This window comes from Cyprinus carpio, chromosome B20 (assembly GCF_018340385.1).
Source record: "Cyprinus carpio isolate SPL01 chromosome B20, ASM1834038v1, whole genome shotgun sequence".
In the NCBI taxonomy this organism is placed as follows: Eukaryota; Metazoa; Chordata; class Actinopteri; order Cypriniformes; family Cyprinidae; genus Cyprinus; species Cyprinus carpio.
In genome coordinates, this window is record NC_056616.1 from 27,573,026 (window position 1) to 27,597,014 (window position 23,989).

At 34.5% G+C, this 23,989-nt stretch overlaps 1 protein-coding gene across 1 annotated transcript in view; it reads left to right on the forward strand.

The window, feature by feature from the left end:
- LOC122140978 (solute carrier family 35 member F2-like) overlaps positions 1–23,989 on the forward strand; it is an 81,647-nt gene that overhangs the window by 26,972 nt on the left and 30,686 nt on the right. The window contains exons 3-4 of the mRNA XM_042746548.1: positions 12,845–13,027; positions 23,016–23,143. Of these exons, the coding sequence (XP_042602482.1) occupies positions 12,845–13,027; positions 23,016–23,143 (311 nt within the window). The remainder of the gene's footprint in view (positions 1–12,844; positions 13,028–23,015; positions 23,144–23,989) is intronic.

The window sequence follows — 23,989 nt, forward strand, 5'->3', positions numbered from 1 at the left end:
TTAATGCAATACAGTGCCTATGGAGCAGAAAAAAAATGACATAATGTGGTTTGTAGTTTGTGCTTATCTAAAGGTGCATTGCACTAGACAGTGTGTATTAACATTATTTTTTTGCTATGCAAATTCCAATTCAGAGGACAACAAAATGTGATGTTTGATACAGTATTTTGATTAACGTTTGTAAATTCTATGTAATAAAATTTGCATAAAAATAAAAAAGAAATGTATACTTTTATTCCCCAAGATGCTTTTCAAATTGATCACACATGGCAGTAAAAATGCTTTTGACATTGTTACAAAAAAAAAATGTGAATTTTCTATTTAGTCCACAAAAATATTAAGCAGGATAGATTGCATAATAATAAGAATTGTTTTTTGAGCACCAAATCGTGATTTCTGATGGATCAAGTGACAATGAAGACTAGAGTAATGATGCTGAAAATTCAGCTTTGCATCCCAGGAATAAATTACATTTTAAAATAAACTCAAATAGAAAACCGTTATTAAAAATTGTAATAATATTTCACAATTTTACTAACTAAAAATCTAACTATTTATTTATGACAGTGGCCAATGGCCATCTTAATATTTCTGTGGCATTTTTTTCAGCAAAAATTAATATGTGCAAATGATTACATTTAAATTGATTACTTAATCCGTATATCATGCATTTAATTTGATTACAAATTGTTTATCTTAATGGATTTATTTTAAATCAATGGGACCTCTCCTCAGTCTAAATATTTATTGGCTATTTGATATCTGCAAAAAATCCTAGCCACAGAGAGATCAAACCTTTTAGAGAGATTTAGTAAATAAATTTACCTGTTATGCCCATATATCATTCCAGCTCAGTTTTGTTTTAGGGCAACAACCTTTATCTGTGCAAAATGCGGAAATAGAGTGATCTCATTCCTGTGGGACATGACCTAGTTTGCGTCAAAACTATTGTTTATTTAATTCCCCGATTAGATATCTCTTCTCTAATGTGTGTGGCTACAACTGAGCACCTCCAGAAGTGTATGACAGGGGACAAACAGGAACATGTTTACTGCACTCCCAGGGGTTTTGATGATTCTCTTGTGGTTTGTGGTATGGTGACATGATATCATGGAAACAGTCTCATGAAATTCATTGGCAATGGTGCTTAAACCTTTTGGATCAAGTACCGTTTGATCAAACGAGACCGTTTAGATGCCATCACCTTGATATCAACAGTGTTCACAATCCATTTCACTACTGTAATCAGATTTATTTGCAGCAGATGTAATTAAACAGGATGATAAACAATTTAATGATTAATGATGATAAAGGGTTTCAATTTTGGTCATGTGGTGTAGAACTTCAGGCACTTTGTGTACCACTGCATATTGGAGAGCCTTTGCAGGAGAGAATATGAAAAAAAGCTTGAGTAGTTCTCCGGTTCACTCTCCTTTTCTGTCTCTAGCATGGGTCTTATTTCAAGGGGCAAGGAGTTGCCTTGAATGGAAATGAAATTAGCATTTGATGTATATTTACCGTTTGAGGAGAGTCTAGGTCATCCCACTGATCTGTATTGAGCTGGACTGGAGTAATTTGGGAGAAAATGATGTTTGATTGGACCTTCCGAAGTTTAGCATGGAGTGTGTAGATCTGATGAGGAGTTGCAAAGTGAGAAAAAAATCAATCTTTAACCATTCTTTCTTTTCTAGCAGAGCAGAAGCCCAGAGTAGCGCCGTAAATAAGGTGTGTAGCATTTTACTTTACTCTTTCAAAGAGTCTGTCAGAATAGATTACCAGACAGAGACCACTTTTGTCGGATTGACTTTGAAGCTTTTTTCCCTCCGTTGTTTCAGTGGAGTTTGCTGGTAAGTCTTTGTTGTAAAATGAAGTCTATTGATCTGACAAGACATCCGTTTGAGTTAAACCATCATTTGGATCCAGACATTTGGAAATTAGAGCTTTCAAGTATGTCTGAGGAATTGGTGTGAATGGTTAGGTGAAGGCTGTGTGAAAGATAAAATAAAAAATATACTAACAAAGTCTAATACTGCCAAAATGCAACAAAAGTTTTTTCTATTTTAAATCAACATTATTTTAATCATACATACAACATCTATTTAGTAGTTTAATATAAGATATCAATAATACAAAAAAAATATAACACAAAAAGTGTTAAGCCACAAAATTTAACTAAAATGAATACTGACAAAAGAATTTTGTTATAATTCATTCATAAACATAAATTGGCAATCATTTTATTTGGTTTATTTAGTCAACTGAATAAATACTCAAGTTGTTCCAACATCATTTACTCATCCTCAAGTTGTTCCAAGCTTGTATGCATTTCTTATTTCTCTGTTGAATATAAAATAATATATTTTGATGAATGGCCATTGCCTGTGTGGGAACAAGTACTATTGAAGTCAATGGGGGACCAGAAATTGTTTGGCTGCCGCACATTTTTTCAAAATATTTTGTTTGTGTTCAACACGGAGAAAAGAAACTTCATGAACAACTTGAGGATGAATGATGGACAGAATTTTCATTTTTTGGGTGAAATTTCCCTATGACATAAATAAAAGATTGGCTAAAATTGAATGTCATTTTTTTGTCAAAAAGTCAGAAAATTGGCAATAAAACAGTCTTTATTCGGAAAAACCTATGATTAAAATTTTAGTTTTGGTGCACCCCCCCATGCACAGTTTAAAAATCAATTCTAGTCATATTTCAGGTGGAAATCCTCATTCATTTCCTCCCTCCCAGCACTGGGGTGAGGACCAAGAATGCTGGATGATAGATATGTTTCTCACCTCCCAATTTTGTTCCATAGATTACTAAGCCTGCTTGGAAAGCAAGTATCAGATATTCTTTGATAAAATTTCCATCTTGCCAGGCTCTATATCGATTCTTGTATGTTTGATCTGACGTTGTTTAATACTCCACACACACCCCCGTCATCTTTTTTTTAAATAACAGACTTTAGTGCTACAATCCTCCAATTACTCGGAATTCACAGGCGCGCTAAAAGTATGAAAAAACGCATTGCTGGCTCTTGTGAAGTTGGTAGCAACTGATGTTTTTTCTGGCTCTGGAATAATTCTGTCCAAATCTTAAGTTAGAGCTGCCTTGTTTCAGTGCTTATTTATTGGTACTGTGTGGGCTTTATAGAGACAGGCCATTAGGGATGTGTCTGTGGCTCTTTCAGTAAATATTAGTTAGTCAGTAATGGTTAGTTTGCTTCATAGGCGCTGCACTGTGAAAGAGTATGGATAGCCTCTTTAAAGAAAAGAACTGGTGGTGCATGACTTAGTAAGTCATTTTGATCAATCAGGACCAAAAAAACACATAATAACAAACTAAAATTAATTTCAGTTTTTTACTCGCACAAAAGCTTCAGAATGCAGTAGGGGTCGACCGATATTGGTTTTTTGACAGCCAATGCCGATGATGATATCTTGGAAAGCAGGGGGGCCGATAGCCCGTTATGTGAAGCCGATATAATTTTTTATTTTATTTGAATAGTAATATTAAGAAATTTGAAATCATTGGACAATGGATTAAAAAATAAAATGTGTTAAAATAAACTACTCACTTTAGATGACAAAAGTATTTTTCACACAACTAACATAATATTTAATCAAAATATAATTTAAAAGGAAAGGAAAACACTGTAACCAACAGGGCACTCAGTATTCTGGGAAGTCTGTGTGCATTGGGAATAATATTTTTCAAATAAAAAGCCCGGATAACACTAATTTTTATACACAGCACACAGTTGAAAATGACATGAATATTACAGTGGGCAATGTGATAAAGCCGTAGCATAATTAAAAATCAACAAGTTAAAAGTTTAAAAGCATTCAATTCACACGGACCCGACCGTTCACGCAGAGAACAAGCAATTATGCTGGATAAAAATGCACACTTCACAAGATCTCACAGCTGGAGTCGACTTAGTTTGCAAGGTTTTGTGAAATTAAATGTTCATTAGTCATTCAAAGATTTTTGTAATTATATAAATGCGTATTTGCTTAATTGCTGACGACAAACGAGGAAAGTATTATAAGTTTGCCTTCTATGCTAATAATATAAAAGCAATGTTATATACTTTTGTATACATTAATTCCTTTGTTTAACCGTTTATCGGACTATTAGACCAGACTTCTATCCGAACTGAAGATCTGTTAACGGGGGGGGGGGGGACGACGGCAGACAAGAGGGAGAATGTGAGCCACTGTGTACTCAGGCGCTGCCGCTCTCAGCGCTGTCAAAAATAAAGTCCTGCCTCGACCACATCGGCCAAGACAGAAAAACTTAAAAAATGCCAAATACCGGTCGACCACTTGAATGCACTCATACAGACTACTTTTAGCATACATAAATGGTGATCCCCACCCTAATTGATTTAAAGCGTGACCACACAAATGTTAGATGGTATAGGCTTAATAATAAAGGTTGTGTTTTGGCATATGGTTCCATGAAGATCTGGAACATCCATGGAGTCTTTATATTTCCACACCAAAAGTTCTTTATAGTGAAAAGTTCTTTATATTTGAAAATGTTCTCCACTTTAAGGGAAAAAAAAAGGTTATTTTGAAGAACTGTTCACTGAAGGGGCATTGGGGAACCAAAAAACTGTTCTTCTATGGCATTGCTGCTTATTTTTAGGATTATGTATGCTTCTTTTCTTTTCTTTCTATTTTTTTTTTTGGGGGGGGGGGGGGGTAGGTTTGTGCAAATTAATAAAATGTAAATAAATATAATTTAAAAAATATAAAAAAAAATTAAAGAACTTGATGCTTCTATTCAGCAAGGACACATTAAAATTAATCCCATAAAGGACATTTAAAATGACTATAAAAGTTTTATGCTTCAAATTAAATGCTGTTTTGCATTTATTCATTTATTTAAAAGTGTCCTGAAAAAAGTGTACACTGGTGTCCACAAAAATATTCCATACTTTTCATTTATAGGAATTATAAGAACCCCGATTGACTTTTTCATAAATGTCTATTGAACAGAAAAACCTGTCCCTGAAAAGTACAGGCACGTACATTGTTGTCACACTCGTCTCAAAACAATGTCTTTTATGGCCAAATGAGTTGCAACACAACAGGACACTTTTGTAACAGTGGCCAAGGCCTGTTGTGTCTTAACCTCTTTTTCTGTTTGTATCAGCAGATAAATAGTTTACTTGTTGTTTTGCTCCCCTGTTCGTCCTCATCACATCCCTGTCCTTGAGAAGAACAGTAGAGATCAACAAATACAACATGAATCCTTTCACTGGTTGCAGTGAAGCAGAGTGTACAAACACACAGGCTCCTTAATAGTCTGAGTTTAAGATATGAGTTTCCTAGAGGGACTGGAGTGACCAGTCATCACATTCCAAACAATCATCCAAAATCAATCTGAGCATTTATTGTGTGGGACGGCTTGCAGCTGGCAGTCTGCTTGCATTATATATTTCTGAAGGCAAAGCAGTACATGTGAAGGACAGGGTTAAAGCGTATATGAGCTTAATATCATTTTCTTTTTGCCCTTTTTGAATTGTCACTCGTTTCTCCTCCATAATGAAAGAGAGAGGCTTTTTACGAGGAGCTATAAAGCAAAAATTCTATTCAAATCTCGGCCAGGTAGGTAATCCTTCTTGGGGCCAATGTTACATAGACCAAAAAGGAAAAAAAAAAACAAACGAACCATATTTCATCTTAAACGTACAACTTGCCTTTAGAGAAAAGGCAAATTGGTTTCATTCTAAATGCCAACAAATTTGAACCCTGTGGTTACTGTTGGTGATGTGAAGTGAGCTCATGCCATGTGGGTTTTGGACCTTTCTGAGATACGAGCAAGGCTCTCAGTCATGTTATGACTTTCACGTATTTAATCTTTCAATGATTGGATAGGTCTGTTCTAAAAAAGTCTGACAAGGCCAGAGATTTTAAATGATTTTATGCTGAAAATACTTTGCTACATGTACATGCAGTACTTTGAAACACTTTTATGTGACGGTATAAGGAGTCTTTAATGTTAAGCATGGAGTTTATTTTTGTAACCTTTGCATCAGTTTACTATGAACCACACCTTATTCTGTTCTTGGCTAGTTGAGGGAGTGACCATTGCTGTCATGCTCTGAATTCACATTATAGCACACAGAAAGAAAGACCAGCAATGTCAAGAAAATAAAAAAATATATATACTTCATGTTTTGTGTTAATTGTTTTTTTTTTTTATTACAAAAAAAAAATATTTTTTTACTTTAACATTGAATTTAATAATTATTTCTTCTTATTTATTATTATTGTTAATTTGATTTATTTACCGTATATTAACATGATCTTATAATTATATTAATTTAATTAATTTAAATATTTACCTCAAAAATTTATTTGATGTTATTTTATCGTTTTTTTTATTTATGTTATGCTTTTATGATTTTTATTTATTATTTTTTAACCACAGTTTTCAATCAGTATGAAATATGTTGAAGTATAAAAATCAAGTTATTGTCACATGAATTGATCGTTGCGGTTATTTTGCTGTTATAGTTTTCAAAAACAACAGTTATGTCAATAAAATTAATTTATTATAAATTATTCTTATTTTATCTAAGTCTTATCTTTTATTTTGTCGTATTTTATCTTTATTTTTATTTTTCTTATTTGTTATACGACCTATTTTAAGTCTATATGTAATTTGATTTATTATTACTAGTTTTCAGTCAGAATTAAATATTTTGAAGGAAAACATGTCAAGAAATGATTAAAAGTCTCAACACTATTATCAACACTCAAAAATGTCAACAAATATTTTTATGTTATTTTTATTAATTTTTTTCAGTTTTCGATCAGTAAGAAGCTATAAGGCGAAAAGGAAAATAGAACTCGAGTCACAATTATTGTCACGCATTGATTGATCATTGCTGTCATTTCTGAGTGCCATTACCAGTCGTGGAGCTCAAAGTGTTGCCTGCAGACCTGGACGTTCTCAAGCAAAAGCCTGTAGTCGCTTTGAGAAAATTAGAAAATGGCCACAAAACGCCCTGGGGGATAGAGATGCGGAGATGTCAGCTAATACTCGCTCCATCACTTTGATACTGTTATCGTGAAATTGGCCATCGCTCAATTAGTGTCAGAAACGGTGAAGAGCTGAAGAGCAATCGGACATTCATTAATATCAGTCTCATAAACGAGCTTGTGTATTGCCTCACATTTTCACGGACAAAGAAGTGGTAACAAACAGGCCGGCCCTATTTAGGCTTCAGCTGCCAGGTCCCCCTACAAAATGATTTTTTTTGATTCTCCTGTATTGGACGTTTTGCTGTAAACAGCGGCTGCAGAGTTAATGCTCTGTGAAGTTATTTGCATTATTAAAAGGACTTTTCTGTTTCTCATCCATCTCAATTCCATTGCTTTCCGTTTCCAGTGAAAGCACTAGATAAATGCAAACCCTAAACAGGCGCACGATGCTACCAAGAGTGTCAGCAAAACAGATGCTATCGAGACGTATTTAGTTATTTTTAAAAAAAGGATTTCACTGGAGGCAAGAGTTGAACTTGTGGACCCCCGCACATTTTAAAAGCACATACAAATATTCCTTTGGAGCCAACATAAAAAGTATCATGCTCAGATTAAAAGGTGAGCCCTCCCTTGAAAAGGAAATCCTAGAGTCCGCCTGTGGTAACAAATGCTCCGTGGGTGGTACCCTCAAAGTTATTTGATTGCCTCTTCTTCAGTGTCTGTTGTTTGAACTGCATGTGAGACTTACAACCTCCTCATGTCCCTGTTGTCCTTGATGTGATTATCCGGCTTTAAGAATGATATTATTTCTGTAATATTTCTCCTTGTAAATAGAGAGTTGATGTGTTTGTAAGCAGCCACAAAGGTGGGGGGTACTTGTGAATGCGTTGAGCATCCTTTGTGAAATAAAACAACCAAATGATAAACACTTACAATCTCATGCAGTTTCACAGAGACTAAAAAAGGAACAAGATCCCCAAAAAACCAATACATATGATTGAAAATGCATTTCACCCGCCAGGCCACCACGAATAGATTTTTGCATTTGTTTCTTCAATCAGAACCAGAATTTGGAGAAACTTGCTCACCCAATGGATCCGTCTGCCGTGAATGGGTGCCGTAAGAATGAGAGTCAAAACAGCTGAGTTTAAAACATTCACAATCTCCTGGTTAGAATTTATTTGAATGGTTTTGGTTTGTAAAATGGTGCCTTGTCTTGATCTGTGCTATTTCTCTCCTGAGTCAGGCCATGAGGGATTTTTCACTGGAGAAATGCTATGTGTGGATAGACGGACTTCGTATTTCATCGGACACAATGGGTTTTTAAAGTTAATGATGAAGGTTTTCAGCTTTAAGTGAGGGACTTGAGGTCGTGTGGCTTACTTGGTGGATTATTGTGAGGGATTATGTTATCATCTCGCATCTGACGGCACCCATTCCCTGCACCGGATCCATTGGTGAGCAAGGTGAATGTAATGTAATGCTAAATTTTCTCCCCAACAGAAAGAAACAAGGACACAAACTCATCTACATCTTTGATAGCCTGAGGGTGATATTAATAATATTAGGTTAATGTAAATTTTTTGAATGAACTATCCCTTTAAACGGAAAGGCCATCGAGAACTGCATGTCCTCATCAAAAAAAAATGCACCATTTTGGAAAGGGTCCTGCAAGTTATTGTGTAAAGTGTACACCATAATGTGGAAATAAACACAAAAAAGAAATCAAATAACCGAGTCGTTTGATTGATACCAATTCTACAAACTTTTGTCTTGTAATGAGGACAGCTTGGTAATGTGATGGGCCAAAAAACGAAGCGTCAGAACCTTTTTTCCAGGTCTCAAAGCTGTTGTTGTTTGTCATTAATGCCTGGTACTTGGCTCTAAATTTTACTCTGAGTAGAGGAACATTTGTGTTGTAAGCACACTCTAATTAACATTAACAGCGTTTTTTCTGCATCGCTACTGAATCTGCAGGGCCAAAGGCCGGAAATGGTAATTTACCTGAGTAATGAGCTTGCCAGTCCTGCGTTAAATGTGATTAAGATGAACAAGAATGTGTACTGTAAATAAATACATGACACCGCAACATAAAGTCAAAACCACACTGTTCTACTATTTTTCTGCAACGCAAACACAAACATCAGCACAAACAGTGGCGTCTGCTAAAGAAACAAAGAACTATTATGATGTGATTCTTGTAATGAATTATGGAATGAATTGTGTTGAATAATTATCTTTTTCAATTAATAATGCACAATGAATCATTTAAACTGCTAGGGTTACATTTTGAATCCAGTGAGTGAGTTTTGAGTCCGCTTGAATCCATGATTGATAAATCAAATATCTAAAATGAAAGTTTTGTTATTTCAAAAGTTTAAGCAAATGCAATTTTAACATTGTTATATTTTTATAATAGTTAGGAATAATGTTAAAGAAAAGTATAAAAAGTATGAATGCAAAATAAGTCTGCTTAAAATTTTATATTCAAAAACAATGTAGTTTACAGTACATTGCCATATATTATAATTGTAAAATTAATGCAAAAAAATATTTTGTTGTTTTTTTTTAATTCAGTGTTTAAATAAAGTTTTTATATTCATATTTTGTACCATTTGAATAATGAACAATATATTATGTAACAAATATTTCCAGTGTTGTTTACTGTGGATTATTTAACAGAATTAAATGGGATTCAAACACGTCAATGCCAAAAACAATACATTTGATACAACTTTACCTTCTTGTCCCTTTGGTAATTTTTACTATATCTGATATATATAGCACGTTTTGTCTAAGGTAAAAAACTAACATCCTAAACATATGTGTGTATGTGTATGTACACACACTTACATATATAAGCATTGAAGTGCATTACAAACATTTACTGATTTCTTGTAAATATAGCAACTTTAATCCTTTAGGGTAGCTTCACTAATCCAACTTTTTCAGTTTACCCTCTAAAAGCGTAACATTCATTTTGTTATCTCTGTCTGTACCATCACTAAGAGGAATTTAATGAACAGGTAGGACAAAACACATTAGTGTTTTTTGGCCCCATTTTCATTTTCCACCTTGTCTTGGACGTGTTTGTACCAATTGTCAGCAAGCACATGTTTTTTTGATAACGCCGGCTCCTCTTTCATCTTCCTGCGTGGTTGTCTCTGGAACATAACCTGTGTGTAGTGCCACCATGTGTGTGCGGCGAGCACTGGCTGTTTTCGTATGCGCTGTGTTCACGTGGGGATTAGCTGGATGGGGTTTATTTAAGAAGAGAGGGCAAGTCCCCTACATTTAAGCTCAGTTGATTGACAGTTTCTTCCCTCACCCGGTTCCTGCACGCCTGCCATTTCCTGCGTTCTCCTACAGAGCTCTCTGATCCTGGCCAATTGGACTGTCAACACACTCAGACACCACACACACACACACACACACACACACACACACACACACACACCACACAACAGGACCACACACACATAACTGCAACCTACAATTAAACATTCCCTAACAAAATCGTAGGGGATTCTCACTAGTCGTTTCCTCACATAACCACACCACCCTGGAACTAACCATCTGGCACGACCCAGAAAATGGCCCAAATCTGACAAATTGGCTTGATGAATTCAGGAGAGCTGGTTTGTTTATCCACCATTGACAGCTGGTGTGATTTTATCATCACTTAAATCCAACGGAGGAAGGATCAGGATGAAACTAGCTTCTTGAAAGGCTTGCTTGATGGGAGGTCAACAGTGTTGGAAAGTTACTTTGAAACTTGCAAAGCTAATCTACTAAATATTTCAAGTACAGCCCATCTCTAAATCATTTTTGGGAAAAAAAATTTTGATACACTTCAAGCTACTAACAAAAAGCAGATAATTGCATTATTTAGAGGGACAGTATTTTTTTATTATTATAATTAATCCATCATATAATTTTGAACATCAAAAGTTAATATTTTGGCTAAAAATAAAAACATTTCTATAGTATAATAAAATGGTGATATATTTATTATATAATTTATGACATATATATTTACACTCTTGTTAGATTTTAAAAACAAATTATATGGTAATTCAAACACTTTTACTGTTCAAAATCATACACTTTTACAGACATTTTAACTGTATGTAGCGGTCTTGTCCATGTTAAATTTAATAGTATTCTTAACTGATATGCTAAGATAACTACATTTCAGAAATTAAGAAATACATTTTAAAATGTATTAAAATATTTTTTCGAAAACAGTAAAAAAACAAATTATTTATTTTTTAAAATTTTATCTTTTGTGCTGGACTTTTTGTGCTCAAATAAATGCGCTTTTTTTACACCATAGTACTTTTTGCTTTTTTTTCTATGCAAACATTAAAAAGATATTTTTAAAATGTAGTTACGGTTTAGTGGCATTGCTAATTTTATTTTCATTATTCCTTTCTCCCCAGCACAGACAATCATAGTCATAAGAAGCACTCTGTAAAGAATACAATCTGTTTGTTTTAAAAAAATGTTTTCCCCGCTTGAAAAAAAAAAGTTGTTGAATTTGACTGGAAAGCATTTAAACAATAGAAAACTGTGCGTATTCTCTTTGCTTGGTAGAGGCTTTGCTATGATAGCTTCTCACAGAGAGCATAACATATTGTTGTCCTCATAGTATTAGCACACCTTCATCTCTTGTTTACACTTTTTTGTTACAGTATTTTTATCTCAACTTGCACACCTACACTATGATGTATATGAAACAAAGTGGAATTGTAAAAACGTATAGTTTGCAAAAATAAAAAGAAAGAAGAAAGAAGAAAACACTTTCTGTATCATTTGTCTGTTGGCCATTAGAGGTTGTGTACATCCAAATTAAATTCTTACAGCACAATTTCATTCAAAAACATTTCGACAAATTAGACACTTTTTATGAGCACAGAACGATCAAGAACCATTATTCTACAAACCCATTTTTCTCCAAGGTTGTTTGATTTTATCCTTGGGTCCCTTTTCTTTCTCTCCTACTTTTAAAGGAATAGTTCATTCAGAAATTAATATTTGCTGAAAATGTACTAACCCCCCAGGCCATCCAAAGATGTAGATGAGTTGTTTCTTCATCAGAACAGATTTTGCTCACCAGTGGATCCTCTGCAGTGAATGGGATGCCACGTCAGAATGAGAGTCCAAACAGCTGATAAAAACATCACACTAATCCACATTACTCCCCGTCCCGCAGTTAATGTCTTGTGAAGTGAAAAACTATAAAACATGTAAGATATTTTTTAACTTCAAACTATGTTTCTAGCCTAAAATATGAGTCCTCTATCCATAATATTGCTTTCTCTGGTGAAAAAATAATCTCATCTGAAATCAGGGGAGAAGAAATAGACAGATTAAAGTTCCGTTCAGTCTAAAACAGGAAACAGCTATGTGGTGGATTTGTGATGTGAGAGGAGAACAGGGGATGGACTTTTTCACTGGAAAAAGTGTTATTATGGCTGGTTTTGATGTTTTAAAGTTAAAACAACTTAATAATAGATTTGTTGCTTACACATAGTTTTCACTTCAAGATGTTAACTGATACACTGGAAGTGGTGTGGATTACATTTTATCAGCTGTTTTAGACTCTCATTCTGACAGGCACCCATTCACTGCAGAGGATCCCTTTGGTGAGCAAGTGACGTAATGCTAAATTTCTCCAAATCTGTTCTGAATGAAAAGAAAACCCAACTAATCTATATCTTGGTTGGCCTGAGGGTGAGAGGGAATTTGAGTTACCCTTCTGTCACGGTTAAGGGTCACACATACAGTACAGTTTTTCTTGGGATCTGTGAGATATGCAAATGACTCCTGGATTTCGTTCACAGGATCTTTCCTCACGCGGGGCCATCTCGGCCAGGTTCTTATCACTGCTTCATCTGTGGGATTGGCCTTACCAGCAAATACCTGGCGGCTGATTACCACGCCAACACCACCCGGTGTTCCAGTGCTTTCATCCATACATCCTGCGGTTCATGGTCTACCCCACCACACTCGCGCAGTCAGGCAAGGTAAGGGCGGCTCCTCCAGGCTTCTGTGCAGTTTAATACAAAACACTGTCAAATGGAAACATAACGTGAGGTTATCTGTAAGGCACAATGTGATGATAAGACCATAGGAACGTACATTTGTGATGAGAGACTGGCAGAAAAAGGTTATTTTGATGTTTCTCCATTTTAAATTTTCTCTTTCTGTCTCGAGCGTGACCTCTGCTGGGACTGCCTGGCAGAAACTTTCCAACACTACTAGCCCTGTTTCTAATTCCGAAAAATATGTCAGTCAGGCTGTGTAGATTGCTGTTTTTCTTTAAAAAAAAAAAAGGAGCCCTGCACTTTGAGTGCTTGATAAAATCCTTTTATTGGGTATATTTTTATAGTTCAATTACAGACAAAGTTCTACTTAATAAAAGCATCAATGCATCATATTTTACTTTTTGTCAACATTGTTTTTCCTTGAAGTAAAAACTTAGAAATCTCCACTGGTATTTAGTTTAGTATAATATATAAATATTTACAAATGATTTTACATATAAATTTATTAGTTTAAAACATCACATTTGCAGTGACTGAACTAAGTAAATGTGGACAAATACTCTTTCTTTGTTTAGTTATAGTTCTAAATGAAACATAGGCAGGCATATGAGCCCCTGTCTTAATGTGATGTGGTAATTATACGTTTCGTAGTTTTCAGCATTTTCTCTTCATGTCTAGGATGGCAAGTGCAGGTTACAGGTATCATGCTCTGGTTTATATTCCGAATTGATTGTTCATGTTGAGTCTCGTGTCCAAGCAGCAAGCTTTGACACAATGTTTTCTGGCACACTTTCAGCAGGCTAAGAATAGAAATGGAAAAGCGTCATGTTCTGAGTTGAGAAAGACAATATGCCAACTCACAGTCTATTTATAACAGATCACGTGTGATCCCTGACTTACACACTCTTTTAATACAGAAATCAGGTTGTTTTAATAATCTCCTTTAGGATCATTAATGGAATGAGTCATTTTTTGCAGGCTAAACAGGACCAGAAATGATTTTGGATGAAAATCTTTGCTTTTGCTGGAAATCGCCAGGAGCTTTCATAACTTTTGATACAGATAAAATATTAACACAGAGTGCATGATTCAGAGTGGTTGATCAAGCAAATAATTTTGTATAATTCTTCTAAACTCTATATTTGTCATTTGAAATACAATATTTCCATGAAAAAGCAAGATTTCATGTCCATTTAATATATCAATGTGTGTATATAAATATACATACATATACATTAATAAGCTTTAGATTAGATTGCTAAGGTGTTCTGAGTGCTTCTAAGATGTTGCTAGGGTATTCTGAGTGATTACTAGGGCGTTGTAGGTAGATGGTAACATTTGGGGTTTAATGGGTGACTTTCCAATATCCTTAGTGGTCATTCTGTCAAGTTTTGTCATAATAACTTTTTCGCAGCTCTTTTTCCACCCATAATGCAGCATTTTAACTGACAAGCCTTGCTGAACTGTATTTGAAGCATGCGAATATTGTACGCGAAGGCTGCGTACAAAACTCATTATTCAAGCAGGCCGCTCTGAGCGGAGCCGTCGGCGGCTCCTGCCCAAATTGGCGCAGACTCTTTGTTCTACTCCAGTGACCAAGGAGTTGTGTCTGCAGCCTCGGTAAACAGGTCCACACGCTACAGAAAGTGGGCAGGGAACGTGAGCTTTATCAGGGTAACGAGAGGGCATCAAGAGCAGCTGCCTGTCAGGGGGCCTGTGGTCCACGAGCTCGGCCAAACAATGATGCTCCATCTTCTACAGTCCGACAGCGCAGAAGCTGTCATCTTACAATAGCCTCGGTAAAGTGAAACTTGCTTTTCTCATTTCCTTCCCTTCTCGTCGTCTCTTCTCACCTCTTCTTGTGTAGCTTGTAGCAGTCGTGACCCTCATGCTCACGTTCAAATTGGATTTAAACCACGGCGCTGCAGAACTGGAGGAGTGGTATGGCGGGAAATCAGTCTCTCTCACTTTTCTAGTCAAAACTGCATCACTTTTTACTGGCGGAGACATAATGTGGTATCCTGTACTAATGCAGCCAGGCAGTTATTAATTACTCGAGGTAATGCTGATTGCCTGACAGAAACGTTTGTGCGACAGCGTTTTGCTCTGCTGTTCGTTATTAAGCCTGATTCATATCATGGCAATTCCGGAACACTGCACTCCACTGATCAGAGCCAATATTAAATACACCTTGTCTAACTTTAATAAATTTAGAAAGATTTCAATTGCTATACCAGCCAAACCTCTGAGGCAGTGTTAGTTTGGTATCATGGAGATATTTTGAATTTATTTATATTTTCTGTTTTTATTTTAATTTTAGTTTAGTTATGTTGTGTTTTTGTCATTTCTGTTTGTTTTGTATGTCTATTTATTAATTTAATATTATTATTAAATAGATATGTATTTTTTTTTTTTTTTTTGTTATTTACATCAAGTCAAACTAATACATATGTCCACTGTTTCATTGGAAAGTAGCTGACATAAAATAATTTTTTAAAACATTTTATTTTACTTTAGTTAATTAGTTTTAAGTACTTTTTATTTTAATACATCAAACTAAATTAAATAAAATGATAAATGATGCCTTGGCAACATTTATTTTATTTAGTTGAGATAAAAATAAAATAAAAAAAATGATTATTATATTTTTTAGTTAATTTATTTCATTATTAGTTATTTTAATGTTAAGTTTAAAACAAAATAAAAATAATTTATTTCAGTTAATTTAAATAATAAATGTTGCCTTGGCAACTTGCTGAAATAAAATAAATGTATTCATAATTTTTATTTTATTTGTTAATCTATTAAAAAAATTACTTTAATACATGGTTAAACTAAATAATGATAAATGTTATATTAATATAAAATTAATATAAAAATAAAAAATTAAAATAAAAAATTTAATTTAATTTAATTTATTTGAAGTAATGAAAATATTTTTAACTAACTTTAATCTTTAAGGAACCTTGGAAAATGAACAAGTGCTATCATTATTTGATCCCAGTGGGTATTTCTTTTGTATTTTAAAAGAATAGTGTTTTCTAATGCATCTGTTTGTTTCAGATATAGTTTTTTCACACACTGATTTCATTGTATAAATGGTCTTTTTGATAGCGTACTGTATCAAGTAAGCTGCATTAGTATCAAGATTGCTGATGTTGAAAGATAAAAATGAAAGAATAGCCTCCCAAAGCATGGGAGAAGCATTAGTGTATGAGAATAGCCTATCTGCCCGGTGTGAGGACGCAAACGGAGTCAGGATAACTGTTGTTCCAGCAGGACTGTGTCGGCACAGCATATGGCTCTCTCTCTATTGTTTCAGGAATAGAAAACAAAATGCATCTACATGCCAGAATTCTTCTTACCAATCTGTCAGCACTGCGCCACGGCTGCCAAGTGGACGCTGGCAAAGAGAAAGGAGTGCATGGCAATAACGGTTATAATGCTGAAAGCAGTCGCTGTGAGGAAAGTGGTAGGAAAACACAGAGGAAATCATGTGTGAAAACTGCACTTGTTTTTTAACGGCTTTGGCTTTGCTCATACCTCAAAGTTTAGTGCTGTCCTAAATGCCACCCTCAAACTATTTCAGTGACAAAATGTTGCATTGACTGATTGCAGGTGTAGAGCTCCATTTACTCAGTTGCCTATTGGCCTTGAGCTGAGGGGGCGTGGCGGTGAAGAGCCCGCCCCCTCACATTCATCACTGCCATCTGACATTACAAGCTTGTACAACTTTTTGTACAACATGCAATTGTTACTCTCCCCTACAGAGCTGCATTCAATAAGCTAATTAATCATTTTGATGTGATAGCCCTGATATTGATTTACGCCGCTGCTATTTGTTTTTCACGCTGCCGTCTACACACGTCGAGAGAGCTGACATCAGGAACCTTTTGAATCGCTGATATCGCAATTATATTTGAGATGTTTCGGAGCTTGATTTCCTGGTGGATTGCAACAGCAAAATCAGTCAGTCCAGTTTTATCTTTTCACAGCTTGTCTCATCCATTTGATTCGAAAACAACTTGGGATCAGGTTTTAGAAGGGTTTTTGCATCTCAAAATGAATCAACTTTAGCCAATTATGATGCATGATGGAAATGAATGGTAATGATTTTTGCTGGAGTGAGTTCACATAATTCAAACTGTTAACATACAGCATTTGCTACGTGAGGCTTTTTTGTTTCAAATGCTTCCTGGTGTAACTTACGTAGGCCATAATTTCTATTTTCATTTTGTTTTTAAAATGTTTAAATACTGAAATTTAGTAATGAAAAAGCTTGTCTATTTAATTGTAATCTTTTACAAAATCGTTTATGTTTTTACAAACTTATACAACTCTACAATAATTTATTAGGCTGAAAGTTTAACAAAAATTACATTTTTAGGACCCTATAAGATGCATTTTGTTTTTTTCTCATTAAAATATTGAATGTTTTTTCATTAAAATATTAAATGTTTTTTTTTTTTAATGGTTAAATAAAAAAATCATGAGACTTGTACATTTTAACATCAGTTTTTAAAAAGCTTTATTTTTTCTCCCCCAAATTCTGTTTTATTTTTTCAGAATTCAGTCATTTACATTTAATTTTTTTTCTAGATTCCATTTTATTGGGTTTAACTAAATATTTTAATAATCAAAAAGAATATCTAATAAATTGCATTCATAAAACTTTAACAGTTTAATAATTTATAACAAGTTTTCTTCTCAGAAATTCTGTTTTGTCTGTTTTAATTTTTCTGGATTTATGATTTAATAGAAATGTATTATCAAAAAGATAATCAAATGAAAACATAAATCATTAAATATGTCATTACCTTTTTAAAATGTAATCAAATGAAAATGTAACTATTAATTTCATTTTTGTCCAAGTGCTTGACAACAGTAGTTTACTGTTAAAATAAAAACATGAAATAAAAACTTTTATATTCCTTAATAATTGAGGATGTGTAGAAGATGAAATATAGAATAGCAGTCTTTTTGCAGTTTAATATTTACAGACTAGTCCATATCCTGATTCGATATCAAGTTTCCATCCCTACTTTTGATTTATTTATCAGTATTTTGCAAAATTCTGTGACATTCAGTGTTTATACCGTAAATTCCATTTTTATTACTGGATTCTGTGATTCCATCTGCATTAGTGCCTTCAGAATCATTACAATGCCTTTTTGAGATACTTTTGAAATTGTAGGTTAGGAGGAGGTCTCTGCTTGTGTTTGCAGTCAGTTTGCAGCATATCCATCACGCCGTCTTCATTATCTCCTGCAAAATCAAGTGCAGGGATTGCTGGGTAATGTGTGAGGTCAGTGCTTTGTCCTCTGCGTTGATGATTACCCCTGAAAGCTTCTTTATTGGCTTTTTAGAGGCCAGCTGTATCCACTCCTTCGTACTGACACAGATTAGAAGTGTTGAGCTGGCAGGAGTGAGGGAAGAGATTTATTGTTTGCATTGCTACAGCGCCTCGACTCTATCCTGTTCCCCCCCATGGACAGATAATCAATAAACTGTGTCCACACGATGATGGGGCGTGCATGTATCCTCCTCGGCTGGTGTTGAGTGTGAATAAGCCATTCACGGCCACACACACATATATTCAGTGTAGCTTTTTTGGAGGTTTTGTTGGAGTGAGGTCTATGGGTTTGATTCCTAGAAAACAACACGCTTACGGATAAAATGTAGACCTTTAGGGGAAAGTGTCTAAATGTAGACAAAAACACGGCATGTCTGTAAGCATGAATGACCTACTTACTACATTTGCCAAAATGTGCAATTTATAAATATGTGGGCACATACTGTATCCCACAATGCACCTTGAGCACCCATTAACAATGTGATGAATAAATGAAAGCAATATTGGCTTGGGTTTTTACATAGAATTGAAATAGCCCTGTCAAGCTTGAAATAAAAATATATGGCCATGTAAATATTTCTTATTTCTGTGTGAACGACTAAAATAAAATGTTCTGATAGCTTGTAATGTATTTATACTCAAATTTTAACAGGATTTTTCAAAAAATGATGTATGGATTATCAAGTAAACCTACTGTAAGGTGCTTCAGTCTAGTAAGTGTTCATTTTGAAATATTACCAACGATATAAAAGTTATTACTTGGTTTGCATTATAAAAGTAGGGATTTCACAGCAATAGAACAAGTGGACGGTCAGAAGGTGGACTAAAAGGTCTTTTATTTGCTATAAAAGTATGAACTATCAATCAGACGACAGAAAAGCATGTAGGCTAGTAGATTGTGTACAACAGGTTTTCATGTTTTAATCATGTCGATAATTTAGAGGCCTTAGAAATTTGTGTAGGCATGTTACTTATTATACAGTATAATGCAAATTGAAGGTTATAATGTATATGGATATCGTTTAGCATATATTTTTTGGGAGTGTAGAGTATTTACTATAATATGTCTTTAAGGATGATCTTAAAGGTATAGATCACTAAAAAATGAAACTTGTCTTCGTTTACTCACCCTCATGTCATTCCAATCCTGTACAATTGAGTTTCTTGTGCAGAACACAAAGGAGGAATTATTGAACAATATCCTGTCCTGAAAAAATGTAGTACATATGATTAGTGCATATGATTTGTACACTTTGAAATCAGACTACAGTTTCTGATTTACACCTTGAAGTAGGGCATTAGTCTTTCCTATCCAAGCATTAGTCTTTCTTTTGGAACAGGAGAACAGATTAATGAGTCTCTGGAAGGGTCCTTTAGTCTCAGGAGTGATCATGTTAGTTCTGTAATGCTTTTAGTAATCACCAAAGTAAATGTAAACGTGCTGTACATATGATTTCTACATTATTTATTGGTTTAACAGCTGCTTTTATCATAAGTGCCTCATGTTCTCTTGAGTATAGATGTTTTGTTTTGACTAATGCATTGCACGGTGATGCCTTTACCTCAGGGCTTCAGGCTTTACTTTGGGGTTTATACTACATCACCACAGATTCCTGTTTGAAAGCTACTACAAGCAGGCAGTAAACTTTTATTTTCATTAAGGGAATTTATCACCAAAAATGAATATTTTACTCACCCTCTTATGTTATTCCAAACCAAACATGATTTTTTTCTTCTGCTGAACCAAACAGTTGCTGGTAGCCATTGACTTCCTACCATTTTTTTCCCATACTACAGTATGGACATCAATGGCTACCAGCAACTGTTTGGTTACGCACGTTCATGCATATATCTTCTTTTGTGTTCAACGGAAGAAAGAAACTCATACAGGTTTGGAAAAACTTGAGGGTGAGTGAATCATGACACTAGTATTTCATCAAATGATGGAAAAGAGACTATTTGTATTAAAAAATGTATGTATAAGTATATAATATATATATACTTGGCTGAGTCATACTATATACAGTATATATACACTATACTATACTTATACTAATAATACCCTCCTCCCCCCCCCCCTCTCTTTTTTTTGTGTATATATATATATATAAAGATATAGATAGATAGATAGATAGATAGATAGATAGATATAGTATAAAATAAATGTTTAATGTACATAGTATTATGTTTGAATGCATACATTTATAAATTTCAATACACAACTGTTTCAAAGTTTGGGGCTGGTAAGATTTAAAAAATGTTTTTGAAAGAAGTCTCTTATGCTCTGCAAGGCTGGATTTATTTGATCAAAAATACAGCAAAAATATTAATATTGCAAAATATTGTTACAGTTTTAATAACTGTTTTCTGTTTGAATGTATATTACAATGTATTTTTTCCTGTAATGCAAAGCTGAATTTTTAGCATCATTACTCCAGTCTTCAGTGTCACATGATCCTTCAGAAATCATTCTATGTTGATTTGCTGCCAAGAAACATTTCTAATTATTAAATAACATTGAAAACAGTTGTGTTGCTTAATATTTTTTTTTTGTGGAAACCTCAATACTATGGAATACCGATTTCTCAGGATTCTTAAAGAATAGAATGTTCAAAAGAACAGCACTTATATGAAATAGATTTGTAACATTAAAACTGTCACATTTTATAAAGCAAATTTTATGTTTATAATACAAAGTATTACAAAGTAATTTTTTTTGGATCTTGGATTTTTCACATCACTTTTTCTGAAAATATGAGACCAGCCAGCAGCCAGTCTCATTCGCAACTTTGAGGACATATGGGCTCCGCACTGCCAGTCTGAGGAAGAGTCGTCTGTCGAGAGATCCATCTTTAGAAACTCAGTGGGATTTGTCAGTGCTCTCCGGGATTGGGATTATTATATGGTCTCTCAGAATGACCTGTCTTTAAGAGTAATTTCCCCTTCCTTGTTCGACCAGCACGCTCTCTGCAGTCAGTCCCTTTAACAAGCACTATGATGACATCTCTGTCACAGCTGCTGCCTGTGGTCATCGTGTTAAAGTCGATATAATGGCACACACCATTAACATTATCCCGAATGGGAGGTGGGAATAGATATGAATCAAAAGCAAAATGATATGCCTCACGGAGAACGGTTCAGTGTCATATATCCCTATAAAGCTGAAAGGGACAGAGATCAAGTACTCAACAAAGAAAATTCTGACATCATTTTGGTCCACATATCATTTGAAACCATTATGATTTTTTTTTCTGTGTGTGAGTTTTGTTCAGTTGTGTGTAAAAAGTAGCATGCACACTCTGCACAATATCTCCATTTGTCATTCAAAGAGGACATTTATCCTATTTTGTTTTAAAATGTCACACAGATCGGAAGAACTGTATGCTTGCATGATATTCTTGTGTAACTAAATAAAAATATGATTGATATACTAAATCATACAAATATTTTATAATAATTGCATTGTATCAGGCACGACTTTTGCGCATATATACTCTCTCTTCTTAGAGATTTTAGATCTTACCTGATGCTTCTATCATATTTCCAGTGCTTTTATCCTCTGTTGTTTTCAGATGAAGCAGATTTAAATTACTTTTCTCCTGACTGTCAAATCTGACTCCAGTGAGAGGCATCCACAAATGTTATTATGGTCTCCGGTTACTGTAATCTGTATTAAAATGTTTGATTACCTTTGGGGAGACATGCTTTCTCTTTACATGTTTGTGAAAGGATTTGACATCTGCAGGATTTGATTGTCATTGGCATTGAATTAGATCTGCCCTTGCCTGTAACATCTCATTTCACCTTTTCTTATCAGAATCTTATTTCATTTTTCATTCATTTTATTCTTTGAAGCCATTTAACAGTCACACTTAAAAGCTTAATTACTGTTGTTAATTCAGTTAATGAGGTTCTTTACAGGTTTTAGAAACTGAATAGGAAAGAATGAATAAAGATCATCAGCCGGCATTAACATGCATTACAAAGCAATGCATTATAGTGCTTAAGATCTCAGAAAATGTCACCTAATAAATAAATAAATAAATAAATAAATAAATAAATAAAAAACATTTTATTTTATTTTATACCCAGAGTCTATTTTATTTTATCTTATTTTATTTCAGCATCATTACTTCAGTGTCACATGATCCTTCAGAAATATCCTTCTATATATGCTGTCCTTCTAATATGATGATTTGCTGCTCAAGGAACTTTTCTTATTGTTGAAAACAGTTGTGCTGCTTAGTGCTTTTGTGTAAAGTATATTAAAAGTATATATATATATATAAATATAAATATTTGTTTTGGAGTAGTTTTTGATTTATTATATTGTACCATCTACTCTAATCTAATCTAACCCTAAAATCTGAGGTCAAGGGTTTATAGGAATGACCAGCAAAAGAAGGTTGATCCAGGATTATTTTCTGCTCGTTTAAACCCCATTAAACAACTAGCTGGCTTCACCCTGCTTGACTTCAAAACACTTCCAATCGATTGATCGTTTTCCCAAACAGTTTGTGCATACATGTCTGTATTGATCATGTAAAACGGATTATACCACAGGAGACTGTCTTAATAAGTGAATTCTCTGTGTACCTACATGTTTTCCCACAGGAGAAGAGAATCTGCTGGCGATACTGAAAAGAAGATGGTGGAAGTACATGATTCTTGGATTGATTGATATAGAGGCCAATTACCTGGTCATCAAAGCCTACCAGTACACCACACTGACCAGCGTTCAGGTATATGATTATGTTTACGAGGCTGTGTTTGTGCGCTGTGAAGGAAAGAAAAGACAGATTATCAAACAGCCAATGTCCTAAGAAGCAAAAGCGCAGTGGCTTGAGGCTTTTATTGGGTACGACTGATTTGGTGGTTAAATCTCGGCTGTTTGCTTCACATTGCGCTCGTCATTTAATCTTCATTACAGCGCTGTTAGTGCTGAAAGAGCCTTATTCACGTCACTGCTAATGGTGTTTGATTAGTGGCCAGAGGAGGTCTCAATGATTATTAGAGATTCCAGCAGAGAAAAGCATCGATTTTTTTCACTTCTCACTCTTCTATTGCCATCACCGACGGTCATTACGAGCACCCTTGTTGATGCAAAGACTGTCATCAACTATTTGTTAGAGAACGTGCTCGCATCCAGTCATATATTAGTTTAGCCTTCCCTAGCATTAGAGATTAAAAGGGACATTCAGACAGGCTTTTTTTTTTTTTTTTTTTTTTTTAAGATCTGCAAGCGTAACTGAGAGGATGAGCTCTGATCAATAAGGATTTTATAATGTGCACAAAAGAGTACACATCTTAAAACAAGACTGTGTGGTGTTGGTATTGATTTTTTTTTTTTGTTATAAGATCCCATAGCATTATGATAGCACAGGACTACAGGTGAATACAGATGCTGTTCGATTTTACAAGCCCCAAAAAAACACAAACAAACACTACAAAGGCATCATGCACCCTCAGATTTTTGTGGGTATTGATTGCAACTTGTAAAAAATGTGCAAAGCCCTTTTTGCAGTATCTTTGATAATTAACTTTCATGATGATTGTTTGTAAAAAGAAGTTCGTGTCAGAAATCACCC